Source organism: Haliotis rubra, unplaced genomic scaffold (genome assembly GCF_003918875.1).
Source record: "Haliotis rubra isolate DU_JTF1 unplaced genomic scaffold, ASM391887v1 Scf53, whole genome shotgun sequence".
In the NCBI taxonomy this organism is placed as follows: domain Eukaryota; kingdom Metazoa; phylum Mollusca; class Gastropoda; order Lepetellida; family Haliotidae; genus Haliotis; species Haliotis rubra.
The window spans coordinates 2,681,429-2,694,502 of NW_025767224.1; the positions used below are offsets into that span (position 1 = coordinate 2,681,429).

The 13,074-nt window shown below is 42.8% G+C and overlaps 1 protein-coding gene across 1 annotated transcript in view; it reads left to right on the forward strand.

The window, feature by feature from the left end:
• Nucleotides 1–13,074, forward strand: part of LOC124252933 (S-adenosylmethionine sensor upstream of mTORC1-like) — a 39,345-nt gene that overhangs the window by 4,551 nt on the left and 21,720 nt on the right. Inside the window, exon 2 of the mRNA XM_046686613.1 lies at nucleotides 11,957–12,296. Within this exon, the coding sequence (XP_046542569.1) occupies nucleotides 11,957–12,296 (340 nt within the window). The remainder of the gene's footprint in view (nucleotides 1–11,956; nucleotides 12,297–13,074) is intronic.

Below are 13,074 nucleotides of genomic sequence, written 5' to 3' on the forward strand. Positions count from 1 at the left end.
GTCCTGTGGCCACTTCACAATAGTCCTGTGGCCACCTATACTGCCACAATAGAGTCCTGTGGCCACCTATACTGCCACAATAGTCCTGTGGCCACCTATACTGCCACAATAGTCCTGTGGCCACCTATACTGCCACAATAGTCCTGTGGCCACCTATACTGCCACAATAGTCCTGTGGCCACCTATGCCACTACAATAGTCCTGCCACAATAGTCCTGTGGCCACCAATACTGCCACAATAGTCCTGTGGCCACCTATGTCCTGTGGCCACCTATAGTCCAATATAGTCCTGTGGCCACCTATACTGCCACTAGTCCTGTAATACCTATATTACTGTCCAAACAATAGTCCTGTGGCCACCTATACTGCCACAATAGTCCTGTGGCCACCAATACTGCCACAATAGTCCTGTGGCCACCTATACTGCCACAATAGTCCTGTGGCCACCAATACTGCCACAATAGTCCTGTGGCCACCAATACTGCCACAATAGTCCTGTGGCCACCAATACTGCCACAATAGTCCTGTGGCCACCAATACTGCCACAATAGTCCTGTGGCCACCAATACTGCCACAATAGTCCTGTGGCCACCAATACTATAGTCCTGCCACTGCCACAATAGTCCCTGTGGCCACCTATACTGCCACAATAGTCCTGTGGCCACCAATACTGCCACAATAGTCCTGTGGCCACCAATACTGCCACAATAGTCCTGTGGCCACCAATACTGCCACAATAGTCCTGTGGCCACCTATACTGCCACAATAGTCCTGTGGCCACCAATACTGCCACAATAGTCCTGTGGCCACCAGTCCTGTGGCCACCAATACTGCCACAATAGTCCTGTGGCCACCAATACTGCCACTAGCCTATACTGCCACAATAGTCCTGTGGCCACCAATACTGCCACAATAGTCCTGTGGCCACCTATACTGCCACAATAGTCCTGTGGCCACCTGCCCATAGTCCTGTGGCCACCTATACTGCCACTAGAGTCCTGTGGCCACCCATAGTCCTGTGGCCACCTATACTGCCACAAGAGTCCTGTGGCCACCAATACTGCCACAATAGTCCTGTGGCCACCAATAGTCCTGTCCTGTGGCCACCAATACTGCCACAATAGTCCTGTGGCCACCAATACTGCCACTAGTCCTGTGGCCACCTAGCCACAGTCCCTGTGGCCACCAATACTGCCACAATAGTCCTGTGGCCACCTATATGCCACAATAGCCACCTATAGTCCTGTGGCCACCCACTGCCACTAATAGTCCTGTGGCCACCAATGCTGCCACTAGAGTCCTGTGCCACCAATGCCTGCCACAATAGTCCTGTGGCCACCTATACTGCCACAATAGTCCTGTGCCACCACCTGGCCAATAGTCCTGTGGCCACCAATAGTCCTGTGGCCACCAATACTGCCACAATAGTCCTGTGGCCACCAATACTGCCACAATAGTCCTGTGGCTGCTAATACTGCCACAGTAGCCCTTTGTCTGCCAGTAGTGCCACAGTAGTTATGAGGCTGCCAATAGTGCCAAGTATAAAATGATGTATTTGAAAACATGTTATGCAAACAAACACAAACTGTAATCTTTTAGACAGCGAGGAGGATGTAGGGTAGCCTAGTGGTTAAAGTGTTCGCTTGTCTTGCCGAAGGCCTGGGTTCGATTCCCCCACATGGGCACAATGTGTAAAGCCCATTTCTGGTGTCCCCCACTGTGATATTGCTTGAATAATTACTAAAAGCGGCGTAAAACCCAGATCACTCACTCACTCACTCACTCACTTTAGACAATGATTTTTATAACCCCAGCTTTAAAGTTGAATATGTACCACACAGTTCAGTATAAACAAAAATACTAAATTAAAGGTTCCAATTGAGTACTGCCAGTAGTACCACTCGGGAGCCTCTTATATCTGTAACATATACAGGCTATGACAGAGCTACCTTTGCACACTGGAGCGTAATGATGGTAAAGAAACATAACTGTGTATTGATTCATCTGTGAAATCACAGGTTTACAGTGTTTCCGTAATAAAAGTTCAAAATTACAACTGCAACAGCTGACAGAATAGAAGCAACAAATTAGGTTACAAATTTAGAAATGTATTTCTTTCAATCAATAAATGTTAATTCGGTAGTTTGTAGCAAATAGGTCATATGCTTCTTTTTTAACGTACAATTTCATTAATGAAATGTAAGAAATCATGTATATTTGGGGTTTCAGTAACAACTCACATAACAGCTAAAGGTAAAATTGATCTTAGTGGAGTCATTTTCGTAGTGAACTAAACAACTTTGTCAGTGAAGTATTAATAAAATATGAACACTGTACTTCAGATGGCAGTACTTCTGTGTTTCTGAAACAAAACACAAAAAAAGTTTGTAATATATTATACTACTCAACATTTGATATCAACAATCAGATATCACATTTCATTTAGATGTAAACAGAATGGAAACATGAAAAATATCCCTATGGGAAGTGGAGTAGTGTGGTATTAGTAATCTTCAAGTATTTATGGGTGTTTTTACCCATGCCATTCATGAAGGATCCATTACAATGGTTAATATAACCCAAACCTTTAATGAAAAATTATTACATCTCTGATTATCTACTGAACATATGCCCCGTGAGCACCCTCTGCTTCTTGTGAGAGATGAGCAAAGTGAGGATCAATCATCATAAACAAACTGCTGCTTGCGTAGATCAATGCTCATCACTGGATTGACTGGCCCAGACTGATGCCATATAGCTGGAATGTTGCCCATTGCGGCATTAAACAACACACAAACCAAAAAAAGTACTGCTTGCCCATGACATCTGTTAGTTGCAGGCAACTGTACTCCAGTACTGATCAGGGTCAGTGACCTGGTGTATGACGTCATACCTCGACAGTCTGGAACAGTTACTTACAGTACTGATCAGGGTCAGTGACTTGGTGTATGACGTCATACCTCGACAGTGTGGAACAGTTACTTACAGTACTGATCAGTATCAGTGACTTGGTGTATGACATCATACCTCGACAGAGTGGAACAGTTACTTACAGTACTGATCAGTATCAGTGACTTGGTGTATGACAGCATACCTCGACCGTGTGGAACAGTTACTTATAGTACTGATCAGTATCAGTGACTTGGTGTATGACATCATACCTCGACCGTGTGGAACAGTTACAGTACTGATCAGGGTCAGTGACTTGGTGTATGACGTCATACCTCGACAGAGTGGAACAGTTACAGTACTGATCAGGGTCAGTGACTTGGTGTATGACGTCATACCTCGACAGTGTGGAACAGTTACAGTACTGATCAGGGTCAATGACTTGGTGTATGACGTCATACCTCGACAGTGTGGAACAGTTACTTACAATACTGATCAGGGTCTGTGACTTGGTGTATGACGTCATACCTCGACAGTGTGGAACAGTTACAGTACTGATCAGGGTCAGTGACTTGGTGTATGACGTCATACCTCGACAGTGTGGAACAGTTACAGTACTGATCAGGGTCAGTGACTTGGTGTATGACGTCATACCTCGACAGTGTGGAACAGTTACAGTACTGATCAGGGTCAGTGACTTGGTGTATGACGTCATACCTCGACAGTGTGGAACTGTAACAGTACTCATCAGGGTCAGTGACTTGGTGTATGACATCACACCTCGACAGTGGGGAACAGTTACAGTACTGATCAGGGTCAGTGACTTGGTGTATGACGTCATACCTCGACAGTGTGGAACAGTTACAGTACTGATCAGGGTCAGTGACTTGGTGTATGACGTCATACCTCGACAGTGTGGAACAGTTACAGTACTGATCAGGGTCAGTGACTTGGTGTATGACGTCATACCTCGACAGTGTGGAACAGTTACAGTACTGATCAGGGTCAGTGACTTGGTGTATGACGTCATACCTCGACAGTGTGGAACAGTTACTTACAGTACTGATCAGGGTCAGTGACTTGGTGTATGACGTCATACCTCGACAGAGTGGAACAGTTACTTACAGTACTGATCAGTATCAGTGACTTGGTGTATGACAGCATACCTCGACCGTGTGGAACAGTTACTTATAGTACTGATCAGTATCAGTGACTTGGTGTATGACATCATACCTCGACCGTGTGGAACAGTTACTTACAGTACTGATCAGGGTCAGTGACTTGGTGTATGACGTCATACCTCGACAGAGTGGAACAGTTACAGTACTGATCAGGGTCAGTGACTTGGTGTATGACGTCATACCTCGACAGAGTGGAACAGTTACAGTACTGATCAGGGTCAGTGACTTGGTGTATGACGTCATACCTCGACAGTGTGGAACAGTTACAGTACTGATCAGGGTCAGTGACTTGGTGTATGACGTCATACCTCGACAGTGTGGAACAGTTACAGTACTGATCAGGGTCAGTGACTTGGTGTATGGCGTCATACCGACAGAGTGGAACAGTTACAGTACTGATCAGGGTCAGTGACTTGGTGTATGGCGTCATACCTGCGACAGTGTGGAACAGTTACAGTACTGATCAGGGTCAGTGACTTGGTGTATGACGTCATACCTCGACAGTGTGGAACAGTTACAGTACTGATCAGGGTCAGTGACTTGGTGTATGACGTCATACCTCGACAGAGTGGAACAGTTACTTACAGTACTGATCAGGGTCAGTGACTTGGTGTATGACGTCATACCTCGACAGTGTGGAACAGTTACAGTACTGATCAGGGTCAGTGACTTGGTGTATGACGTCATACCTCGACAGTGTGGAACAGTTACAGTACTGATCAGGGTCAGTGACTTGGTGTATGACGTCATACCTCGACAGTGTGGAACAGTTACAGTACTGATCAGGGTCAGTGACTTGGTGTATGACATCATACCTCGACAGTGTGGAACAGTTACAGTACTGATCAGGGTCAGTGACTTGGTGTATGACGTCATACCTCAACAGTGGGGAACAGTTACAGTACTGATCAGGGTCAGTGACTTGGTGTATGACATCATACCTCGACAGTGTGGAACAGTTACAGTACTGATCAGGGTCAGTGACTTGGTGTATGACATCATACCTCGACAGTGTGGAACAGTTACTTACAGTACTGATCAGGGTCAGTGACTTGGTGTATGACGTCATACCTCGACAGTGTGGAACAGTTACAGTACTGATCAGGGTCAGTGACTTGGTGTATGACGTCATACCTCGACAGTGTGGAACAGTTACTTACAGTACTGATCAGGGTCAGTGACTTGGTGTATGGCGTCATACCCACCGACAGTGGAACAGTTACAGTACTGATCAGGGTCAGTGACTTGGTGTATGACGTCATACCTCGACAGAGTGGAACAGTTACTTACAATACTGATCAGGGTCTGTGACTTGGTGTATGACGTCATACCTCGACAGTGTGGAACAGTTACAGTACTGATCAGGGTCAGTGACTTGGTGTATGACGTCATACCTCGACAGTGTGGAACAGTTACTTACAGTACTGATCAGGGTCAGTGACTTGGTGTATGACGTCATACCTCGACAGAGTGGAACAGTTACTTACAGTACTGATCAGTATCAGTGACTTGGTGTATGACAGCATACCTCGACCGTGTGGAACAGTTACTTATAGTACTGATCAGTATCAGTGACTTGGTGTATGACATCATACCTCGACCGTGTGGAACAGTCAGTTACAGTACTGATCAGGGTCAGTGACTTGGTGTATGACGTCATACCTCGACAGAGTGGAACAGTTACAGTACTGATCAGGGTCAGTGACTTGGTGTATGACGTCATACCTCGACAGAGTGGAACAGTTACAGTACTGATCAGGGTCAGTGACTTGGTGTATGACGTCATACCTTGACAGTGTGGAACAGTTACAGTACTGATCAGGGTCAGTGACTTGGTGTATGACATCATACCTCGACAGTGTGGAACAGTTAGTTACAGTACTGATCAGGGTCAGTGACTTGGTGTATGACGTCATACCTCGACAGAGTGGAACAGTTACAGTACTGATCAGGGTCAGTGACTTGGTGTATGACGTCATACCTCGACAGTGTGGAACAGTTACAGTACTGATCAGGGTCAGTGACTTGGTGTATGACGTCATACCTTGACAGTGTGGAACAGTTACAGTACTGATCAGGGTCAGTGACTTGGTGTATGACATCATACCTCGACAGAGTGGAACAGTTACTTACAGTACTGATCAGGGTCAGTGACTTGGTGTATGACGTCATACCTCGACAGTGTGGAACAGTTACTTACAGTACTGATCAGGGTCAGTGACTTGGTGTATGACGTCATACCTCGACAGTGTGGAACAGTTACTTACAGTACTGATCAGGGTCAGTGACTTGGTGTATGACGTCATACCTTGACAGTGTGGAACAGTTACAGTACTGATCAGGGTCAGTGACTTGGTGTATGACATCATACCTCGACAGTGTGGAACAGTTACAGTACTGATCAGGGTCAGTGACTTGGTGTATGACGTCATACCTCGACAGTGTGGAACTGTTACAGTACTGATCAGGGTCAGTGACTTGGTGTATGACGTCATACCTCAACAGTGTGGAACTGTAACAGTACTCATCAGGGTCAGTGACTTGGTGTATGACATCATACCTCGACAGTGTGGAACTGTAACAGTACTCATCAGGGTCAGTGACTTGGTGTATGACGTCATACCTCGACAGTGTGGAACAGTTACAGTACTGATCAGGGTCAGTGACTTGGTGTATGACGTCATACCTTGACAGTGTGGAACAGTTACTTACAATACTGATCAGGGTCTGTGACTTGGTGTATGACGTCATACCTCGACAGTGGAACAGTTACAGTACTGATCAGGGTCAGTGACTTGGTGTATGACGTCATACCTCGACAGTGGGGAACAGTTACTTACAATACTGATCAGGGTCTGTGACTTGGTGTATGACGTCATACCTTGACAGTGTGGAACAGTTACAGTACTGATCAGGGTCAGTGACTTGGTGTATGACGTCATACCTCGACAGTGGAACAGTTACAGTACTGATCAGGGTCAGTGACTTGGTGTATGACGTCATACCTTGACAGTGTGGAACAGTTACTTACAATACTGATCAGGGTCTGTGACTTGGTGTATGACGTCATACCTCGACAGTGGAACAGTTACAGTACTGATCAGGGTCAGTGACTTGGTGTATGACATCATACCTCGACAGTGGGGAACAGTTACTTACAATACTGATCAGGGTCTGTGACTTGGTGTATGACGTCATACCTCGACAGTGTGGAACAGTTACTTACAATACTGATCAGGGTCTGGACTTGGTGTATGACGTCATACCTTTACAGTGTGGAACAGTTACTTACCATAGTGATCAGGGTCAGTGACTTGGTGTATGACGTCATACCTTGACAGTGTGGAACAGTTACTTACAGTACTGATCAGGGTCAGTGACTTGGTGTATGACATCATACCTCGACAGTGTGGAACAGTTACTTACCATACTGATCAGGGTCAGTGACTTGTGGAACCAGCCTGCTTTTATTTCTGAGTGGTAACAATTAGCTGACACCTCCATCAATTCAGTCTTTCTTCAGTCGTTTCTCCCACATTAAGAGTGGCATTAACCAAACTCACTCTTACCATGGCAGTTTTTATGCATCGCCCCAAATTGATTTTACTTTTGAGAAATGTATTGTATTACAATGAAGTTTATCATTACAGCTCTGCAGTCAGTTGCCAGTAGTCTGGTGATGTTTAATTGTAAATTTGACGTCTTAACTGACAAAATTGTCTTCTTGTTCGTTCACGCGAAGCAATACGATTTCGTTTTCTTACCCCCTGAAAAACGTTTGACGAAAGTGTGACCCCTTCTACAGACTGTTTTTTTTGGTCCTCTAATTTCGGCTTGTCTATGGTAATATACGGTAACCATACACTTTGATTAGCATAGGCCTGTACTTGCACCGTGAGCAGAGGTGTTTGATCTTAGCTGATCTGATCTTTCGGCAGCCTTCGACACTATTGACCATCACACATTGTTGTCAAGAATGGAAAGTGACCTGAAAGTCAAGGGTACTGCTCTTTACTGCTCATGGTTCCAATCTTACCTATCAGATCGATCTCAAGTAGTTAAGATTGAGAGCAGAACATCATGTCCCACAGATCTCAGGAGTGGCGTCCCACAAGGTTCCGTGCTAGGACCAGTGCTGTCCTCTGTGTACACTACACCACTGGGAAGAATAGCAGACAAGCACAAAGTCAACCAACATCAATATGCAGATGACAATCAAATCTATTCATTCCCTACCACAGAAGCCCTGCCATCTTTGGACACTCTTTCTGATTCCTGCAATGACATTCAGACATGGATGACTAAAAACCTACTGAAACTTAATGAAAGTAAAACAGAAATCCTGCTTATTGGGTCGAAAACAAAACTTTCCAAACTTGACAAGCCATCTTTCCAAATAGGGAATACTGCCATAGCTCCAACCCCGAAGGTCAAGAATCTAGGGGTTATGCTTGATGAAAATCTGAAAATGGACAAGCAGATCTCCAACATCATTAGCACGGCTCATATGCATCTCAGGAACATTGGAAAACTCTGCAACTATCTGAGTGCTGATACTACTTCAAGACTTGTCCTATCTCTGGTCATGTCCTGAGTAGATTACTGCAACAGCCTCCTCAACAACGTCAACCAAGATCAGCTACGTCGCCTTCAAGCCCTCCAAAACACTGCTGCAAGAATCATTACAAAGTCTAAAGTCTTCGATCACGTTACTCCAATTCTAAACGATTTACACTGGCTGCCAATCACCGCAAGAATTGACTACAAAACTATTGTAATGACATACAAGTGTCTCAACGGAATGGCCCCTGACTACCTCGCAGAGTTACTGCCCCTGTATCAGCCCCACGCTCACTGAGATCACAAAACCAAATGCTAGTGACAGTGCCAAACATCAAAACCAACTTTGGCTAAAGGTCGTTCGCCTTCAATTCAGCAATGAAGTGGAATGACATAAACTCAATGGTTTAAACTCAAAACCAGCGAGTCACTAACATCTTTTAAGACTGGCCTCAAAACATTTCTTTTCAAGTGTCAATTTCCATCTTAAGCGCACAAAGCATTTATTAGTGAATGATGCGCTATATCAATGCAATTATTATTATTATTATTATTATTATTATTATTATTACTATTATAAATACTTGTTGATGTATGTATGCCATACATGCAGGTATCATCTTCATCCACTGCATATTTATAATGTACGAAGTTTAGAGAGCATGATCTGTTTTATACATGAACATCAGTCTACAAGATGCTGAATCAAAGATAAATTTATGCTTAAATGTTTAAAATTTCATTTACTTCTTATTATTTCAATGGGCTTGTTTCAACAGATAAACAAGCCTGACTTCATGGTGAAACCAATAGCTAAATTTTTGTTTTAAATGCAGTATCTTAGATTTCAGTGTAGTGACTAACACTGGGTCTTTATGTTATGTTGCAATGAAAACATGAGCCAGGGAAAATCTCATAAAATACTCAGGATTCCTGTTTCCTGTAAATTCCAGATCAGTTTGATATGATTGTTGCTGGAAAGTTTAGAGCTCACATTAGTTAATATTTATGAAGTCAGGACATTGTATTGAAATTCTGAATATTTTATTTGTAATGTTACATTCCACTGCATTTATTCAGGACAATAGGAGTGTTGGAAATCAGTACCATATTAGATACTTTATCCTGATTCTGTAATCAGAGGCAGTTTACCCTGCTCTATGGGTGGTGGGGTAGCCTAGTGGTTAAAGTGTCCACTCGTCACGCCGAAGACCTAGGTTTGATTCCCCACATGGGTATAATGTTGAAGCTCATTTCTGGTATCCCCTGCCATGATATTGCTGGAGTATTGATAAAAGCAGCATAAAACTAAAGTCACTCGCTCACTCACTAGTGTTGAGAATTGGTTAAAATCTCATAATTGATGATTGTTTCATTTCAACCGACCAATCATCAAAAATAATTGGTTAACGTCACGTATGAAATTTGTTAATGCACCCAAAAATAAGGAAAAAAACGTAGTTCTTTGGGGTTTTTTTGGCAAACTTTCACATCTTTAAAGTATGACTAGTATGTTAGGAACATAAATTTCTTGGAGTCTTTAAGATAAAGTCAATCATGATTTGGAATGAGCTTGTAGTGCTTATGAAATGTAACGGACAAAACCGACCTTATGAAAAATATTCTTAATGAAAACAAGTGTTCCAGAATAGTTTGTGTTCGATTATGAGAAAACATGATCAATTGGTTGGTCGTTTAGTCCCTGTGACCAATCTTCGATTATTTCAATTAATTGCAGGGCTCCAGATTAGGGCCGTATCGGCGTATGTATGGATAAAAAATATGCACGATACGGTAGGAAATAATTTAGAAACAGTAGCAGATACGCACCACAGCAGTGGTGTATGGTCTTAGAATCATTTACACGGACGTATTTATCTGAAAAAAGTATTGTTTTATTGTTATTTACCTGTTTACACAAGAGTAGCAATGTTGTGGTGCATATATGAAACGAAACACAAGATCACATACTCCATTAAATTCAATTCAGTACTCTAAAAGTTTTTCCAGTACTCCTAGATTTAAAAAATAAGGAGTACGTACGTACTCCTGATGTTGAAAAATTATCTGGAGCCCTGTAATTGGATCACCACTATCACTCACTCTCTGGTGGTGTTGTAGCTGTGTACCATATGTGGTAGTAACAGTCTTATTAATCATCCATGAGAAGCAAATTGTTCATTTTCTTTTGCGTGATTGTAAGGGACTTTTTTGTCAAGTCTACTGTTGTTTGGTCATGGGGATTTCATGCAGCTTTTAGGTTCCAAGGCATGAAAATGGGATCCAATGATGTACTATGGCAGCAAATTAAGATTAAATTAAATTTGGGTATTTTTCATTCCTTGGAATTTCCTTGTTTGCATTGAAACATAGTTTTTGAGTGCAGGAAATATGACATGGGCTCGGTGTTTATAATATATAATAACACATCTAGGATAATGACATGGGCTCGGTGTTTATAATATATAATAACATATCTAGGATAATGACATGGGCTCGGTGTTTATAATATAATAACATATCTAGGATAATGACATGGGCTCGGTGTTTATAATATAATAACATATCTAGGATAATGACATGGGCTCGTTTATAATATATAATAACATTTCTTGGATAATGACATGGGCTCGGTGTTTATAATACATGTATATAATAACATATCTAGGATAATGACATGGGCTCGTTGTTTATAATATATAATAACATATCTAGGATAATGACATGGGCTCGGTGTTTATAATATATACATATCTAGGATAAGTTCGTGAATGAATAGAAATCATCAGAGAAATGGAGAATTAGTTTGTATGATTTGGACATCCATACTGTTGTGTGTGAGCACATAGTAGCTGCACCCACTGTCATGAAATGCCTGCAGGATGCACTATTTTGCATCATATTCAGTTTTTGAAATTGAGCGTTAAATTCAAGGGGTGATTGCCCCCCATGTTATAAGTTGAAGCTTGTAGGGTCTCAAACACAAGTACTGTTGGTCACAAGTACACCATGGTCGTCTCTTAGTTTTGAACTCTACACAATGCAGCAAGGCTGGCTGTGGTTTGACGAGACAGGGTTCACAGATGGGACCCCCCGGCCCCTTTGTGTCAACTGTGCATTGTTGAACTGGTTCTTCTGCAAAGTATTGAATTTTGATTGCAAATTTGAGTTCATTTGTAATATTCTCTATACAAGATTATTTATTTTATTACATAGTTGTTATGGTTGGCGGTAATAAAAATATTTGTAAATAGTGATCATTTAATTTTTTATTTATTTTATACAGGAACAATTTACAATTTATCATGTCTTCATGTTTTCTACAGATAATGGTGACTATGCTAAGATCTGGGATGACCATTGCCAGAACAAAGAGGTCCTGGCCCAGTATGCCGACGCCATGCACCATCTGGCGCTGGACCATTGGTCCAAGAAGCCAGAGTCACGGATAGACTGGTGCAGGGACACTGCCCTCGAGTTCTTCCACCATGGAGGGCTCAAGCAAGCACTGGAGAAGGATGTCAGGAAGTACAAATATCGGTGCAAGGAAGAGAAGGTTGATGACGGAACACAGGTACAGCTGGGTGTGAAGGAGGAAGAGCAGGATCAAACACAGCCAAGGACAAAGACACAAGATGACCCATGGAATTTCAGCTACAATAAGATGTAATTATTGTTTTACACTCAGCTTCCTTATGTCATATAATCAATGTTCGCTTCAGTTGTAGAAGGACCATAAACCCATTTTGAGTTTGTAGGTCTCACTAAAGTTTAGACATGATGTCTCACAATATGGCTGAAATATGGCCGATGTATCTCTATGGAGATTCCAGGTTAGACGAGGCCCCCAGTACCAGATGGTGGTGTACCTGTGGCGACACTAGGTTAGACGAGGTCCCCAGTACCAGATGGTGATCTACCTGTGGAGATTCCAGGTTAGGCTAGGCCTCCAGTACCAGATGGTGGTCTACCTGTGGAGATTCCAAGTTAGGCTAGGCCTCCAGTACCAGATGGTGGTCTACCTGTGACAGAGTATGTCCCCAGTACCCCATGCTTGATGGGGTTTCCAAGGAATATTAGGTTCACAGTACAAAATGTGCTTGATGGGGTTTCCAAGGAATAGTAGGTTCACAGTACAAAATGTGGTTGATGGCATTTCCAGGGAATAGCAGGTTCACAGTACAAAATGTGCTTGATGATTTTTCCATGGAATAGTAGGTTCACAGTACAAAATGTGCTTGATGATTTTTCTCCAGGGAATAGTAGGTTCACAGTACAAAATGTGCTTAATGGGGTTTCCAAGGAATAGTAGGTTCACCGTACAAAATGTGCTTGATGGGGTTTCCAAGGAATAGTAGGTTCACAGTACGAAATGTGCTTGATGATTTTTCCAGGGAATAGTAGGTTCACAGTACAAAATGTGCTTGATTGGGTTTCCAAGGAA